At 40.3% G+C, this 17718-nt stretch overlaps 1 protein-coding gene and 1 long non-coding RNA gene across 3 annotated transcripts; one reads left to right on the top strand and one right to left on the bottom strand.

Annotated features, from left to right (window-relative positions):
* LOC306792844 (E3 ubiquitin-protein ligase RNF180-like) lies at positions 1 to 7394 on the bottom strand. 2 transcript variants are annotated; one of them, XM_079290191.1, is made up of 8 exons: positions 7300 to 7394; positions 6537 to 6648; positions 5894 to 5989; positions 3983 to 4741; positions 3467 to 3580; positions 2877 to 3096; positions 2416 to 2541; positions 1 to 1288 (listed from the first exon to the last, which is right to left on the bottom strand). In XM_079290191.1, exons 2-8 carry the CDS (start codon positions 6591 to 6593, stop codon positions 1092 to 1094), a joined length of 1569 nt encoding a protein of 522 aa, XP_079146317.1. In that variant the 5' UTR covers positions 6594 to 6648; positions 7300 to 7394; the 3' UTR covers positions 1 to 1091. The 2 variants fall into 2 exon arrangements, with proteins under 2 accessions (XP_079146317.1, XP_079146316.1); XM_079290190.1 differs by having other exon boundaries at positions 5894 to 6084; positions 7300 to 7337.
* Positions 7395 to 15869: 8475 nt separating this feature from the next.
* On the top strand, positions 15870 to 17034 carry LOC306792846. Its single transcript, XR_013772847.1, has 2 exons — positions 15870 to 16003; positions 16821 to 17034. It is a non-coding gene; the product is annotated as an uncharacterized lncRNA (long non-coding RNA).
* Positions 17035 to 17718: the final 684 nt, after the last annotated feature.

Here is a 17718-nt window from a genome sequence, read left to right as displayed (position 1 = left end):
TTCATATTTTTTTCCTCCCATGAATACAGTGCATCCTGTAGCAGAGAGCTTAAACTTAAAGGTGCTCACTTCCTGTTTCACATTACTTGTTAACAGAAGGCACAGACTGAGCAAAGGCACCATACTGAAATGGGTATTTTATCCATTTGTGTATCCGATTTTCTTTCTCTTCTTGCTGCTCCAGCATTGTCAGCCCCTCAATCAATCATTCACATCCATAATAACTGCTACTGTTACTTGTTGGATATTTGATTCCTGAGCATCCCTCTTCTTTGTAAATCAAAAAATGTACATATCTAGAAGCAACACTTTCTGAGAAGGGCATCTCTCTGCTAAAGATTAAAATACACCCATTGACACTGCTGAAGCTCACCGATGAACACATTGTATCTCGTTTGTTTGATTCCTTTGTTACATGCTGATACTATTTATTTCTAGGCTGCTTCCAGCCTTTATGCTAAGCTAAGGCTAATCACCTCCCGGCTCCTGCACTGTTCTTAACACACAGAGAACAGAGCAGTATCAATCTTGTACCTCTCTGAGAGGAAGGGAGCAAGCATATTTCCTTAAAATGTTCAAACATTCCTTGTTGAACAAAAGTGCCACATTGCATCAATCATGTTTTTTTTCCAGTCTGATCATCACTACCACTATTACCAAATAGTTCCACCACAAACCAAAGGTTTCACTAACACACAGCACACATTTGTAGATGTTTTCCTGCATGATGTCCAAAGTAACGGAATTAACAGAAGTAGCACTACTCTGCTTCAGGCCGTGGTCTTTTGTCTGAACTCTAGACTTACCCGTTAATTCTGTGGATCAGAACACCTCAGAGCGTATATTGCACTTACATCATGGCTGCATAACACTGGCAAAAAATAGCTCTATTTAAATCATCATCAGATTTTTAAGGTTAGCATATTGTAAACTTTTAGAACCTAACCCTCTCTAATGTTCAGATTCCTGCTCCGTGTCAAAACCACGTCTCCTCTTTCTGTGATACTTTACCACTAAAGTAACATGGTGACTTTAAAAAAAAAAAAAGAATATAAACCTGTTCTCTAAACTCTCGAGCACGCCTCTGTGTCTCAACAGAAGTAGTAGTACATGAGGAAACAGAGGAAGAGGAACGCCAGGATCCAGTTGACTGAGTGGATGAAGACGATGACCGGGCCGATGTCGAAGAGCCAGCCGCGCACGTCGGTGAAGTCCAAAGCGTCCAGCGTGAAACCTCCCTGAGCAAAGTGCCAGCGCCTCCCCGCCGCCGCTGCCCGTCTCTGTTCTCCTGAAGTCAGACATATTAAATTACCATGCCCCCACATTGCAGTTTTTAAATCACACAATAATTCATTAAATTAGTTCCTCTTAATAGTCACATCGTCATTGATTATGAGGCTAAAATACTTGAGATGTTTTTCATTGTGCCATAGTTATTTTAAATTATTTTATACTTGTAACACATTTGCAGTGTTGCGTATAATATCTATGAGAACCTGTTCCATACCAAGTCCAGTGAGTTCACAATGCAACAATCTCGCTGACTTTGTGTAACTGCTGTTTTATTGTCAGTTGAAGTCGTTCGTAGGATTGACTTGTCAACTGCTGTAAAGATAACGTTTATTCTTGCCACTTAATTGTATTTGCAGAAGATATTTGCGTCTTTAGGAGTTGCAGTCATCCAATGTGGGTCAACTTTGAGGGATATGGTGGTTAATCACACCACATTCTAACACTCTCTCATGTAGTGTTAGACATTAGGGTCGGGCAGCTGAAAAAACGGTTCAATAATAAGCCAAATCAAATTCCACCACAAGGTGTTGCACTTGACTCAGCATCTGCTCTCGAGTGGAACATAATATGACTGGGAGAGCCCAACCCCAGAACAGCCCTCGCCTCTACGCCTCAAATCTAAAATGCTGCCATATTGGCGTTTTCCTTGAGACTGGAAATAGGACAGCGGTCTGAAGTGGCATGAGATGGTACATCCATGAGCCCCGGCAAACACCTAGCCGTCACCAGTGTGGGCGTTGTACATGGAAAATAATGGGGGCCAACACGACTGAGATTTGATCTCCTTCATGAACTAAATTACTCACGGTCGAGTTAGACACTAGAGACTCCCTTATAATAAACAAACATAATATTGTGTTAATCACATTGTCATATTGCTTATTACTAATGCAATACAAGTTTGATTTAGTGCGGTGACGTCGGCACAGGTTGCTGATGAAGGCTTGCTTTAAAATCAAACTGGTTTAAGCGGACCGGACCGGAAAAACTAGAAGTTGAGGCGTAAACTGAACCATCTCTTCTCAGAAACAGCATCATGGTTACTCTATCAAAGCCATAGTCCTACTTTCTCGACAAAAGAAAACTAAAATGCTGACACAACTGCGGCAAACTCTTTCTCACCCCAGAAGGTACGGAAGCGTTTGCGACAGCTGGGCAGAGACCATTTTGCACACGAAGCATTCTGGAAGTTCTGCTTGCGGGCGTCGTACACTTTCGGGAAGAAGGTCTCGGCTGTTTGGTTGAGCTCTGAGGAGGCATGAGAACAGCATGTACAGTCACTATCAGAGTCACTTTATTTAAGGCCATTATTCCTTATACTCCTCGTACTGTGGGTCATTGCTATCAAGGCTGCGACTCACGATAAATGGGATGAATATTGTTTTAACCACACATTATCTCTACCCATTTATCCTGTGCAGGGTAAGCAGGTGTGCAACTACAGGTCACCAGTCTGCCCAGTCAGACAACTATTATACATTAAAATAGTTGTTTCAATGAACTCTGGTCTCAGATAGGAGAAGGTCAGTATGTTAGATATTCCAGTATTTAGTTTTGGTGCATGAGTCCTGGAAGAAGCCTGCCTTTGTGGAAGGTGGTGTGTGAGATGAGGGTGCGGCAGAGAGGGCAGGGCGTGTTGGTCGGCCGGTTCTTGCCGATGGTGCGGAGACACGGCTCGCAGAAGACGTGGCCGCAGGGCTGACAGCTGTAAGGGCTGAAGTAGAGCTCCAGACAGACGGCGCAGGTGAGGCCCTCTCTGTCCTCCTCCTCACTGTCCAACAGTGGAGCGCCCGCACTCTCGGCCTGGACACACACACACACACACTTTCAACAACAACAACAACAACAACCCGATCCAATAATCTAAACTAAGTATCTCACCAATGCTGTGATGTTGATTCCGATAGTATTTATGTTTTTCCCACACTTTCCTTTGATGATTTTCTACAACTTGTCATTTGACGTTCATCCTGTATGTCAGTTAATACATTTTAAACTAATTAGATGTTTATAGAGCGGCTTCCTCTGTACCTTTCTACGTCTTCTGAGAAACACTGAAACTTTCTAAGAACATTCAATAACTTTCAAGGCTTTTTTTGTTTCTTGCATCAGTCTTTAAAGGAGCTGTGATTACATTTTCTGCTCAGCTGTAGTCATTTAGAATTAGACCCACAGCGTTGTGCAGCCATCGCTCTCTCCTCCTCTGCTTCCTCCGGAGACTCTTCAGACGGTTCTTCTCCCTTTTGCTGAGTCTGTTTGAAGCTGCGGAGGCCATGAACCCTCGCGGCTGAGAAAAGAACGAACACACATATCAAGAGTCCTGATCCAACAGAATCCACGGGGGACATTAATTGTAATTTCATTTACTGAAATGAAACAAGTGGCACACAGTTTAGTGTTCAAAAGATACAGTTTCAATCCACCTCTACAGATGAAAACCACGGTTACCAACAACATGAAACAATAGCCTTAAAGTAATTATCTGGAAGATTATCATTTAAATGTCTGGCAAGTCCCCATCTATCACCGAATAAGGTAACACAATGGTCATTGAGGCTATGGTCCACAGATTTAAGCCCTTGCATTTGCAGTTTTACGAACTAGGTGTGTGCGGCCACATTCTTGGGAAAAACCAATGAATAGTTTCAGTCCTAATTAAAGCAGATTCTTTTATATTCCAGCAACATACCACCACATCCTGGTCCTGCTCGGCCACACTATCAGAGACAAACCTCCCTCTGTGGAACAGGGCTGAAACAGGAACCTCCTGCTGGGCAGCCGCGGCCTCTGGAGAAGACTCCACGTCCTCCACGGTTTGCAGCAGCGGTCGATCCAGCGGTGACCACGGCCTTCTGGAAATAAACGAACGGCAGGCGACCGCGTTGACCGGGGCGTCGTCATCAGTGTCGAACTGCTGATTTGTGGGATACGAGACGGGCGACTCCGTAGACTCGTGCGTTCCCGTCATTGCACTCTCAACAGCGGACTTGACCGTCAGGCCTGCGGGGCAAAAGCATGACGACCTGATGGCGGAATCGTCCTCCAAACTGCACCGTCTCCTGTGAGAGATGCAGTACAGAGGGCTGAAAGAAAATGACTGGGTGTTTTCACCCTCAGTCAGTGAGTTAGAGGCCTCGGCTGCACTTATGTGGGACATGACCGCAGCGCAGTTGAGCTGTAAGCTATCCAGCGCGGTCCTGTTATGTTCAGGCCTCTGCTCTCTGTTCTGAGAGCCGTCCGTCAGCAGACCAGCCCGCTCCGTCTCAGGCCTCGTCCTCCTCGGCTGGACGATCAGAACGCAGTGTTTGTGGTCGCGGTCCACGCGGCTCTTGTTGAGGTGGACGCTGGCGTCCCGGCCACAGGGACACTCGCTGCGGTTAACGAAGTTGAAGCCTCCCAAATGAGCGCCGCAGTTCTGGCAGTTCAGTTTTCCTACAGTCCACTGAGCCTAGGCAGAAACCAGGTATGGAAAGCAACATCTTGAAATGGATTGATTTTTAGAAATTTTTAATTTCCAATCCATTTGACTATTTTTTAATAATAGGATCACGTTTTTTTTTTTTTTCCTTCTCGATTTAACTTGATTATTTTTTCATTCCAAAAAAACAAAAATACTGAAAAATGCCCACGGTGACCTCTTCACTTTGCTTATCTGGTCGCCTAAACAGTCCAAAACCCCAAAACATTCACTTTACAACATATAAAAAGCAGCAAATCCTCACATTTTAGAAGCTAAAAAAGAAAATATTTAGCATTTCTGCCAGTCGATTAAATTATCCCAGATATACCAATAAATAAGTCGACTATTTCAGCAACAATAAAATCTGTTATATTTTATGGGGAAACAAGTTTGGACAGGCATCTGTGAGATTGAAGCTGCAAGATGTAAAAGACAAGTAACAACACACAGGGAGTGGTAACGAAACATGAAAAACTAAAATATCAGGTGTGTAAGAAAATATCAATACACTTGAGGTATCGCAATATTATGTTTTGTGATTCTGTATCTATTCTCAAAAACACTACTTGCACTTCAAGTGAAGATTCGGGGCACACAAGGGTTGAGATGCACAACGAGTAGTGCTATGATGTTGGACGTTACAATGAATGTGATCAATGCAAATGCAGATCCTTCTCTCAGACTTTAGCATATAGCGCTGCGTTCTTTATAATTTGACATTTTTCCTAAAACCCTAAAATATGTGCAATAGCTTGCCTTGCTTACAGTATTGCAATATATAGAATCATAACCCCTGTATCGTGACACGTATCATACTGCCAGATTATTGCCAATACACAGCACTAATATATATATATAATGTAATTCAAATGTAACTAAAATATATGAAAAAATTTATGCAGCATAATTAGAAAACTAAAAATTGTGTAAAACTTAATTCTCAGAAGTGTAAGTACACATGACAATGTAAGTTTAATACAATTGAAAATGTGAAAGTGTATGGAATCTGAATCTACATCAGAAAAATAAGTGAAGTGAAGCTGTCTTACCTCCCTTCCTCTCGTGGCAGTGAACACAATCATTCAGTCTGAAAGGGCCGTGTGCACTGTGCACACTTTATTGCTGAGCTGCGACTCTTACCTGATGAACTGAGGTCAGGATCCACTCTGGCAGCGTGTCAACATTCACGTGCCAAATGCTGCAGACAGCAGCTGAGCTTTCATCTGTGGCCTCAACCTGCCTCCACATGAAGGACACACAATCAGCGAGAACAGCTCCCATCAGACCCCGCTTCTCTGACGCCGATATAGCCAGCCATCTTTTTCTTATGACTGAAACACAAGCTGTTGTCTTTGGCTTTTCCCAATCCCCCCGATGTCCCCTAACAACTTTATAGATTATTCGCTATGATTAGGGCTGCAACTGATGATGAATGAAATCCATCAACACTCTTAATTAGGAGGGTGATTTATTTATGAAGCATTTAGTCTATTAAAACGTGAGATAATAGGGAACAAACGGCATCGCCATTTGTCATAAAACCAGAGAAAAGCACGACATCCTCACATTTAAGAAGATTAAAACACAGGAAGTGTGACATTCTTGCTTGTAAAACATATCAAAACAACTGTTAAAATCATTGGTGATGAATTTCCTGGTGACTGGCAAACTCATTAATCAACTAATTGTTTCAGCACTGGCTGTAACCATGAAAAACTGATTCATGAATTCCTCAGAAGCAAGCAATTGCTGAACACATCAGACACACAAACTTCTCACCAACCGTTGACAAACATGTTGAGTCTATGACGCCTTTGCGACACCTCCTGCAATGGAGCATGGCTCTCCCTCTCTCTCTCTCTCTCTCTCTTCAGGCTGTTGAGTTTTCAGTCAAGCTGTTGATGAGGATGAGAAACACACTTCACACCTGCACTAACATTCACTCTGACAAAAAGCACTCAAAGTTTAGGGCGCATTAACTTGATTTTGAGAAAGCACAGAAAACTCCTGGTCGGTTCTTTATTGTGCTGGAGGCTCAGCAGACATCTATCACATGCTCTTGGCTTTGCTTTGCTTGTTATGCGCCAGCGTGTAGCATGAACGCGGCCTCGACAAACTAAGTCCAACATGTTTAAATACAGACCGCTGTTGCATTACACAGAACTAATAAGAGACACTTTAGCAGTGAGCCAGTTATTTACATATGAGGAGATAAGGTATGGGTCATAGTCAGTGTTCCAGTTCATCACACAGGTCAGGGCTGGTGCAGTGCTCTGAAGATAGTTGACCCTCCAATGTGAAAATAAACGTGTTTCAGTGTTCAGGTGTTGCTTCTGTAGCAGGTTTGACAGTATTTCTCTCTCAAAGTGGTCGAACTACAACAGCAAAAGTACTCTCGTAGTTTTCAAACAGCTAACCACAATCAAAACAATCATGTCTTGCTAACTTAGCACAACAGACTCTCCTGTGGCGTTGTAAGGAAAAATAACATTCTTAAGATAATGTCGCTCAGCGTGTGAATACTTTCGTTACACGTACTCGTCTACCTGAGAGATGTGAAGACTTTTCATATCGTGGAAACGAGGCAAACCGGTGCTCAAAAATAAGAAAGTTAAAGCAGCCTTTCCGCTTTAAGCGAGGCTGTGACGTCACGTAGAGTGGGACTCTACGGAAAGTCTAATAGACCAAAAATGAGGCGCCTGTCAGTTTTAAAGGCTTAAGCTTAAAGGGTTAGTTCTTAATGATTGCAGGAGAGACAAGAGAAAGAGATAAGAAACGAAACACAGAGAGAAAATACCACTTTGCTTTACTGTACTAAATTTGTAGGAATGTACAGAACTAAACAGCAATATTAATTGGCTTGTACCGCATTAGGCTGCGCTATACTTAATGATAACTTGTAGACGACATGGTACATTTACAATGCAGTGAGTGTGAGAGTGGGCAGTGCTGGAGGCACAACAAGCACTTTCTTAGTGTCACCTAAACTAATGAAGGATGCATCACCATTTTGTAACTGTTATGCAAGTGTACCAACGGCAGGTGGCAGTGTCACACCTGGCGGTCCCAGAGCGCTGACCATGGTGCTGAAAACAGCCGAGAATAACGCGTCACTTCTTTTAAATACAAAATTAAAATTATTAGTCAGAAAAATTTGAGATTTGAAAATATCTCATATTATCTGCTAACAAGGAAAACTCTATTCAATTATTATGGTTTTAATTTAAAAAATGATGATTCTGCAGATAGGAAAAAAGTGAATTCCACAAAAATTCGATACTCACATTTATGTATTATCATTATTATTATTTTAGTTGTTGTTGTTTTTCTCACGCCACATAATTTCAATTACTTTTTTTATCATTGTGTAGAAAAGTTAGTAAAAAACAAGTGCAGACAAGTACAACACACATACGACTCAATAAAGGATACAAAGTAAGACAGGGACAAAAGCAATCTGAGGAGAATAATAACATAACATAAGATAACAAAGTTGTTCTTGTTGTCAAAGCAAATACAAGTTTGTTTACAGTGCAGTGTCATTTCTTCTTTATTCTTTCTTTATTTCTTCTTTTCGATACCATGCAGTTCACTATCATCAATACAACAAGATTCAAAACGTGTTATCTGACACAAAGGACATGTTCTGAAAGCTTATTTTCTCACCGAAATGGCAAAATCCACTTGTTTCAAGAAAATTCAATTCTTAAAAAATAAATCGGCACATTGATTTGACTTGCAGCCTGAAGAGCGACATAGATAAATAAATGAATAAATAAAAAAATAGAATAGAAAATATTTTAGTTTTTTCATGTCTATACAATAACTCCAACATCTTCACTAACTCAGACACCGACTAAACAGACCCAAACAGCCCACTCCGTTACATGCTCACAGACACATGACGCATTTTCCATCACTGGTATAAATACGCAGCATCATTCTCCGTCAGCAGCCGAGACTCGCAGTTCAGACTCTCTCTGCACGAGACAGTCCAACAGTCCACGATGCGCTCTTCAAGGTGGGACGGTGTGATGCGCAACAGGCTCTCCATCAAGTACAGGATGCCTTTTTGCCAGGGGTCGTGCTACATGCCCCGCTGGCTGGAGGATGTCATTAACTGGCTGGGCTACTCCAACTCTTTACTCAACCCCATCATTTACGCGTACTTCAACAAAGACTTTCAGAGCGCTTTCAAGAAAATAATCAAGTGTCATTTCTGCAGACCGTGACGGTCGTCGAAAAGAGGAGCAGCCCTAAACACAAACAGCCTATAAAAGAGATTGTTGTGAACACAGAATGATGATAAAACAGAGAAGAGGGCTCACAATGGTTACTGTCGATCATCACCATCGTTATCAGTGCTGAAATACTCCCAGAGATGTCCGTATATAAAGCTGTGATCGTTTGATTGAAAGCTCCGTGTTCCTCATCCTGTTTATTTCATGGCCACAAATGGAAACATTCTAGATGTATTGAGCATCAATGCCAAACACATTTTCCCAAAATTCAGCCTTAGGTATCTTTGTAAATATATAAATGTCCATAAGGTTTTAAAATAAAGTTTGAACAAAGTTTTCCTGCATGAAACGAGTGCTTGTCCTGCCAGAGGTTAAAGGATAACTTTAGTTTAGAGATCTAGAGACATTGATAGTGCTGTAGTAGTCAACAAAGAGGACAATGAGCTCACATCTTCATGCTTTTTCTGGTACTTAGGGGGTTTAACCAAGAGGGAGTTTATATTCCAGTTTTAATTTAATAAAACAAATAATGACTAAATCATTGATTAAAGGATGAGCATTTCTTCAGTGTGCAGACCACAGAAAATCCAAACAAACATGTCAAAATGACACTGGAAAAAATGTTTAACGTCTTTGTGTGGCATTGTGACTTGAAATCCTAACCTCGGTATTATACAATCACGGCTACGGCTCCAGACATCACTGAAAACAAGTTAGACGGGCAAGAAGCATGAGCAGTCGGATAACAAGACCTACATTTTGCCAGCAAACTAAATAGATAGAGGTGTGATGGAAAACAATCAGTTGTCATGCTGAATCACCATTTTTTTAAATTGTTTTACTGAAAAGAAAAGTGCTCATGAAATATGCTGCTTGGCTGTAAACAGTATAAAGTAGTATAGTGAGCACAGACTCACTCCTCTGAGCGTCTGTAAATCCATCAATATCACAGATAAATCAGTAATAAAGAACATTTTCAGTTGAGCCAAACAACACTTTCTTTCCCTGCAGTACGGCACCGTGTTATTGTGTGCTGTCACATCGAGACAAAATCTAAAAATAAAAACACCAAAGTCCGTATTGCTGGATTTCCTCCACAAGACAATTCTTAATGCTGTCTCTTCAATGCCCAATTCCTCATGTTTCACAGTCACATTGGTGGTCCTTTTTGACAAGTGACATTTCAAAACACAATTCCTCAAAACAACAGCAGACAGCAGCTTGAGGACAAACATCACCTGCTGACTAAATCATTACACATTGCAAATTCAACGACGTCACTTGTGTAATGTGCAGGACCACATTAAAGACTCCAAAGCACTGTAACGCCACATGGAACAATGCAGATGCTTGTGTATTTGCCAGGTTTCCTCAGAGACTGCGGCCAAGAGCACTTGCCTGTAATCACCTTGCCTATTGGAGGAGGTGAAGAGTGTGGATCCATTTTCTTCCACACACTCTTGACCTATTCAGCCATGTTTCCCTTACGGAGGCGCCGACAGCATGCTGCTGTCAGAGGAATTACGTTACGGGCTTCCACGGCCTCGCAGGGATAAACCCTTCCTCCTGTTTTCTTCTTTTTTTTTTGTTCTTCTCGAAACGGTTGTTGCTAACAAGCTTAAAGGAAAAAAGCAGAACAGGAGCTGCAGATGATTCTCTCTTAAAAGGAAACAACCTTACATTTAAAATAGCACTTATATGCATTTTATAGGAAATATAGGGGGCAAGACAAAAATACAGTTCATTATATAAGGAGAATATAGGTTCTAAGAATAAATTATTTTGGGAATAAACAACAGCAACTCAACAAATCTGACTAACCTTTATCTATTTTTTAATAACATAGCTCATTATGAGGGGACTTTTCTGAAAATTCAATTAAATTACAGACTTGTAAAATGAATCATAAAAATAAACTATTAGTCCTTAAGTAGGAACATTTTTGTAATGCTGGTGACCCTCTGACTTCAAAGTGAGTCAATGGAACGTTTACTGAACAGTGGCCACAAAGGCTACAATTGACATTCATGAAATGAATGCTGAATGTCAAACTACTCAGGGCTTGATGCTTTCAACCACTTGCTTGGACCAAAACTTACTTGTCCAAAATGCAAAATGTAAGCCTGTTAATAAATCAATAAAATCATACAAAGCCAAAAATGAACATGCTTTCCTTAAAGCCAAAAGACTCCATTGACAGAATCAGCTCTGTTATTCAGACATGCAGCACTGTGCTGCCCACCGTACAATAACAGCAGCACAGGTGGAGAAGGGTCATTAAGCCAGCAAGGTGATCTAGTGAAGTAGTTATATAGCATTTGTTTATTAGCCAACATTAGCCACCACAAGCTAACGGTCATCCCAAACCAAGTGACCTGCAATTGTTTATTATAAGTTGCATTGTGTTGCTTTAAGTAGTGTCATGACTCAGCAATACATTATTACCTACTCACAGGCCGGAGACACAACACGCGTCAGTAATGCTCCATCACTCTAACTCAGGGATTCCCAAAGTGGGGTGCGCGCACCCCTGGGGGTGCGCGAGCTGCCTCTAGGGGGTGCGCGAGAGGAAAAGTGTAATGGCGGTCTGATGGTGTAATAATATTAAATATTAAAAAAAAATGTAATTTTAATTTAAAAACTGTCAGGTGGGACATCTGAAGCTATCGGTCGTAAAAGAGTTCGTTAAACTGTTCTAGACACTTTTTAAGAATGTTTGAATCTTTTTAGAATGTTTGAATCTTTTTAGAATGTTTGAATCTTTTTAGAATGTTTGAATCTTTTTAGAATGTTTGGATCTTTTTTAGAATTTTTGAATCTTTTTAGAATGTTTGAATCTTTTTTAGAATGTTTGAATCTTTTTAGAATGTTTGAATCTTTTTTAGGATGTTTGAATCTTTTTTAGGATGTTTGAATCTTTTTAGAATGTTTGAATCGTTTTTAGAATTTTTGAATCTTTTTAGAATGTTTGAATGTAATGTGAATGTTTGATGTTTGAATGTGTTTGATGTTTGAATGTAACTTCTACTAGCACAGTATAAGTTATCAGACATTGCCTAGTATCACAATAGGAGGTATTAGATTATTACATCTGATAACTTCTACTAGCACAGTAGAAGTTATTAGACGTTGGCTACTATCACAGTAGAAGGTATTCGATTATTACATCTGATAAGATAAGATAAGATACTTTATTGTCCCGAAGGTAATTTGTCTTGGAAACATACATACAGTGTACAGTGTCTGCTGTTAAAAAACAATACAATACAAATAACATATTGCATACATAACTTCTACGAGCACAGTAGAAGGTATTAGATTATTACATCTGATAACTTCTACTAGCACAGTAGAAGTTATCAGACATTGCCTAGTATCACAATAAAAGGTATTAGATTATTACATCTGATAACTTCTACTACCACAGTAGAAGTTATCAGACATTGCCTAGTATCACAATAGAAGGTATTAGATTATTACATCTGATAACTTCTACTACCACAGTAGAAGTTATCAGACATTGCCTAGTATCACAATAGAAGGTATTAGATTATTACATCTGATAACTTCTACTAGCACAGTAGAAGTTATCAGACATTGCCTAGTATCACAATAGAAGGTATTAGATTATTACATCTGATAACTTCTACTAGCACAGTAGAAGTTATCAGACATTGCCTAGTATCACAGTAGAAGGTATTAGATTATTACATCTGATAACTTCTACTCGCACAGTAGAAGTTATAAGATGGTGCCTAGTATCACAGTAGAAGGTATTAGATTATTACATCTGATAACTTCTACTAGCACAGTAGAAGTTATCAGATGGTGCCTACTATCACAGTAGAAGGTATTAGATTATTACATCTGATAACTTCTACTCGCACAGTAGAAGTTATAAGATGGTGCCTACTATCACAGTAGAAGGTATTAGATTATTACATCTGATAACTTCTACTAGCACAGTAGAAGTTATCAGACATTGCCTAGTATCACAGTAGGAGGTATTAGATTATTACATCTGATAACTTCTACTAGCACAGTAGAAGTTATTAGACGTTGGCTACTATCACAGTAGGAGGTATTAGATTATTACATCTGATAACTTCTACTAGCACAGTAGAAGTTATTAGACGTTGGCTACTATCACAGTAGAAGGTATTAGATTATTACATCTGATAACTTCTACTAGCACAGTAGAAGTTATCAGACATTGCCTAGTATCACAGTAGAAGGTATTAGATTATTACATCTGATATCTTCTACTAGCACAGTAGAAGTTATCAGACATTGCCTAGTATCACAGTAGAAGGTATTAGATTATTACATCTGATAACTTCTACTAGCACAGTAGAAGTTATCAGATGGTGCCTACTATCACAGTAGACATCACACAGACTCAAGCCTTCTAGCTGTGAGGTCTCACTTTGGACCTCTGAGGTGGCCCTGAGAGGACCGGAGCTCTTTATTGCGTTCATCCTGGATGAAAATACAACCACCAAGCGTCCCAATATCCTGGCCGAGGTTTCCTATTTGCCCAGAAGAACGGCTGAGCGATGCACGGATTTATTACAGGCTCTTTACTTGGAGCGATGCCCGGACTAATTACAGGCTCTTCACTTGGAGCGATGCCCGGACTAATTACAGGCTCTTCACTTGGAGCGATGCCCGGACTAATTCCAGGCTCTTCACTTGGAGCGATGCCCGGACTAATTACAGGCTCTTCACTTGGAGCGATGCCCGGATTAATTCCAGGCTCTTCACTTGCAGCGATGCCCGGATTAATTCCAGGCTCTTCACTTGGAGCGATGTCCGGATTTCTTACAGGCTCTTCACTTGGAGCGATGCCCGGATTAATTCCAGGCTCTTCACTTGCAGCGATGCCCGGACTAATTCCAGGCTCTTCACTTGCAGCGATGCCCGGATTAATTACAGGCTCTTCACACATGGCAGAGTTGACACATGGGGCTGCAACCTCTTTATGGATGAAGTCTTCCCGAACCTCTGAAAAGCTCTGTGTGTCATCCGGACTGGACTTCATCTGGTTCTCATTTCTTCCCCTGAGAGGGCTGGCAGCACATCTGTCCGTCTCCTCTGTCTGTGATGTGTCTGGTCTATCCATGGAGATTGTTTCCCGAACCTCCTTTCCACATCTGAATAAATTGCAGATGGTGTCCCATATTTTGGGTCGTGTCAGGTGATATTTGACAGAGGAGGCAATGTAGTTCCCAAGTTCTCGTTCCTCTAATTCCATGAACAACCGCAACTTTTTTGAACCTCCAAACTTCTTACACAGTTTCTTGAAAATTACCTTGTCCAGTTTTTCTAATGTTTTGAGATCAAAATCGTCATCCTGGACTTCGATCCACATTCTTTCAAACAGACGCATCGTGATGGCCCCAAACAGAGGCAGAGTGATGGGTTCTGCAGTGGTACAGTTGTGATTTGGTTTTTTGAAAATCCGCGAAACCAGCGCCATCACGAATGAATGAAATGACCTTTTCTTTCGTGCTTCCTGTGTTGTTGCACCTGGCCAAGGTTCAGCATATGTGTCCCAAAATGCTGAGCTAGTTGTTGAATCAGAACCTTCGTTCTTTAGTTCCTCCTGTGCTGTGGCACCTGGACAAGGTTTAGAAAGTGTGTCCTCATGTACTGAGCCAGCTATTGAAGGTTCGCTAGGGCTGACAGCACATCTGTTCATCCCCTCTGACTGTGATGTGTCTGGTCTATCCATGGAGATTGTTTCAACCTCCTGAGAGATTTCCTTTTTTGCCAGATCACACTCAACACCGTTCATTTCAATGATCTTAATCATTAGATCCTTCATTTTCTCAACGATAAAGTCAATATGTTCAACCTTCCATACCATGCGTTGTGTGGCCAAACATTTGTTGAAAATATCTCCAAAGATGTCCATTTTAAACCCTGGATGGTCTGGAAAGTGTACATTTAACTGTGGCTTAAAAGATAATTCAGTTATTTCTTTCAGACCTAGAGATCTCTTGTAATATTTGTAAACACGTTCAAACTCAGCTACATGACCCTCGAGATATTTAAAATAGTCACTGAGCATTTCAAGTTCCTCACTTGCAGGATGAATTATTTCTAGTCTATCCATGGAGATTGTTTCAACCTCCTGAGAGATTTCCTTTTTTGCCAGATCACACTCAACACCTGTCATTTCAATGATCTTAATCATTAGATCCTTCATTTTCTCAACGATAAAGTCAATATGTTCAACCTTCCATACCATGCGTGGTGTGGCCAAATATTTGTTGAAAATATCTCCAAAGATCTCCATTTTAAACCCTGGACGGTCTGGAAAGTGTACATTTAACTGTGGCTTAAAAGATAATTCAGTTATTTCTTTCAGACCTAGAGCGGTCTTGTAATATTTGTAAACATGTTCAAACTCAGCTACATGACCCTCGAGATATTTAAAATAGTCACTGAGCATTTCAAGTTCCTCACTTGCAGGATGAATTATTTCTAGTCTATCCATGGTTTCGTTCAAATCTTCAATGCAGTAAAGTTTTCACTGAAGGTATCTGCTCTGAGTGTAGAAAACTATTCTGGCTGTAGGGTAACTATTCAATGTCTAGATAAAGACATCAATCACGTGACACAACAAAGACTTCTGTTTCGAACCGTTGTGCGTCAGAGGGTTCTGTTTCGAACCGTTGTGACGTCAGAGGGTTCTGTTTCGAGTCGTTGTGACGTCACATGGGCTGCAAATTCCTGCTTCACGAGGCTTGACAGGATTCTTCTTCGTGGGTATTCTTCTTCTTCTTCTTATTCTTCTTCTGCTTTTCATTTCCTGGTAGCTTGGATGCCGTGAGACACGATGCTGCCCCCTATAGTTCAGTGTTGTTGTACTGCAATCCCACTGATGTAAACATGTCAAAATGTTGTAAAAATTGAAAAGAAACTTCAGTCTTCAAAAGACTCACGAAGAAGAATCCTGTCAAGCCTCGTGAAGCGGGAATTTGCAGCCCACCATCATGGACTGGTAAACTATATTTGAAACATGAACCGTTAGCTTGGTATTTAGCCCGCTAGTGCTGCTACTTTGCTGTGGTGGCTATGAACGAAACCGTTCATAATCAATGCTGATGCTAATCAGGCTAAATGCTGATTTGTGTACTGTTGACATGTTTTAACCAGCGACAAACACGTGGTTCTCGGTCAGTTATTGGGAATAATATATATATGTATTATATGTTATTGATTAAACAAAGTTTAAATTAAATTATCGCCGTTGAATAAACTAATAACAAACAGCTGTTTCTTGTTGTTAGTACAGTTGGTATTACTGTCTCTATCAGTGAGTACTTTCAGCTGTTAATAGTTATGGTATGTCAGCTGTTAATAGTTATGTTATATATTAGTGACGTTACTTAAGTGCATTTACTGTTGTACAATTTTGAGGTACTTGTACTTCCATTTTCTGCTACTGTATGCTTCTAACGTTTCTCCACTACTCTTCAAAGGGAAATATCGTAGTTTTTTACAGATTATTCATTCAAAAATATAAATTAACAAATACATTATGATGTGTTATTATAGTTTAAGATACTCAGCAGTATTCTTTAAAAGTAGCTCCACCTTTAGCTGCAACATTAAAGTGATGAACACATTATTGCATTAAAATAACTACTTCTTTGGCGAGTCGAGTATCCCCAAATGATTTCAAGCAGGACATTTTCACTAAAACATATTGTTGTCAGAAGTATTTTGCACAGGATGTTCAGATTTGGGTTGTTTTGTCAAATAACACTTGTTAGATTGGATTAATAAACTCTTGTTTGTCTCCTAAACGTGTTCAGGACGTCACCGCTGGGTGATCTACACCACAGAGATGAACGGAAAGAACACCATGTAGCAGGTGGACGGCAGCATGGCTCTAGCTGATGTTACGAGCAGTTTGGTATAGAATCAGTACGACAATGACCATTTGGGCTAAAACTCGATCTACCTTAGACGTATTTGTAGTCGACTGTACTGTCTTGACAAGTGGATTAAACATTATTTAATAAACTACTGCTGCTTCCTCTCTTACTTGTGAGGGTTTTATTGTGAAAACAGATTCATGAAAAGCATGCAGACCTTAAAACAACATGTCTGTGATGTGAAGGGATTATTTTATTCTATTTATCGACACTTCTTGTAAAAAAAATCCCTTATAATAAAAACACAAATATATAGTTTCCTTCTTTAAAAAAGGCTCAGTTCCTTAAAAAAAAACTGGTCGATTTAGTTCTTGTCAAACACACTTCATGTTTTGTATTGCTGAGCTTCATGCAGATCCAAACTTTAAAGTGCTTCAACATTGACTCTGAGATCCTGTAGCTGCCGACTCATACATGTAACCACAGGCGTCCTGAGTGTTAGCCAATTCATCAACAAACAAACCAAAATACTACATATACTAAACAACAACATAATTAAACTAAACAAATAACTGACAAAAAAGCTATTGAGGTGTGTAATGTTTCTGTAGTGTAGTTATGCGCCAGATGAACAACGACTTGATGTACTGCAACAGGCTTTTATTCGGACGCTCGTACACACACTGTTCATGCAGTCTTGCTGACTGCCTGTCTATATCTTGTACCGCCCACAAGGTGGCGTGGTTCAGAATCAGCTTTATTGGCCATGTGTGCTTACGCATACATGGAATTTGTCTTCGGTTTCTACTCCGCTCTCAATGTACAAACACAAATT

The sequence above is a fragment of the Melanostigma gelatinosum genome (assembly GCF_949748355.1).
Source record: "Melanostigma gelatinosum genome assembly, chromosome: 18".
NCBI lineage: Eukaryota > Metazoa > Chordata > Actinopteri > Perciformes > Zoarcidae > Melanostigma > Melanostigma gelatinosum.
This window is presented reverse-complemented; position numbering and strand designations above follow the sequence as displayed.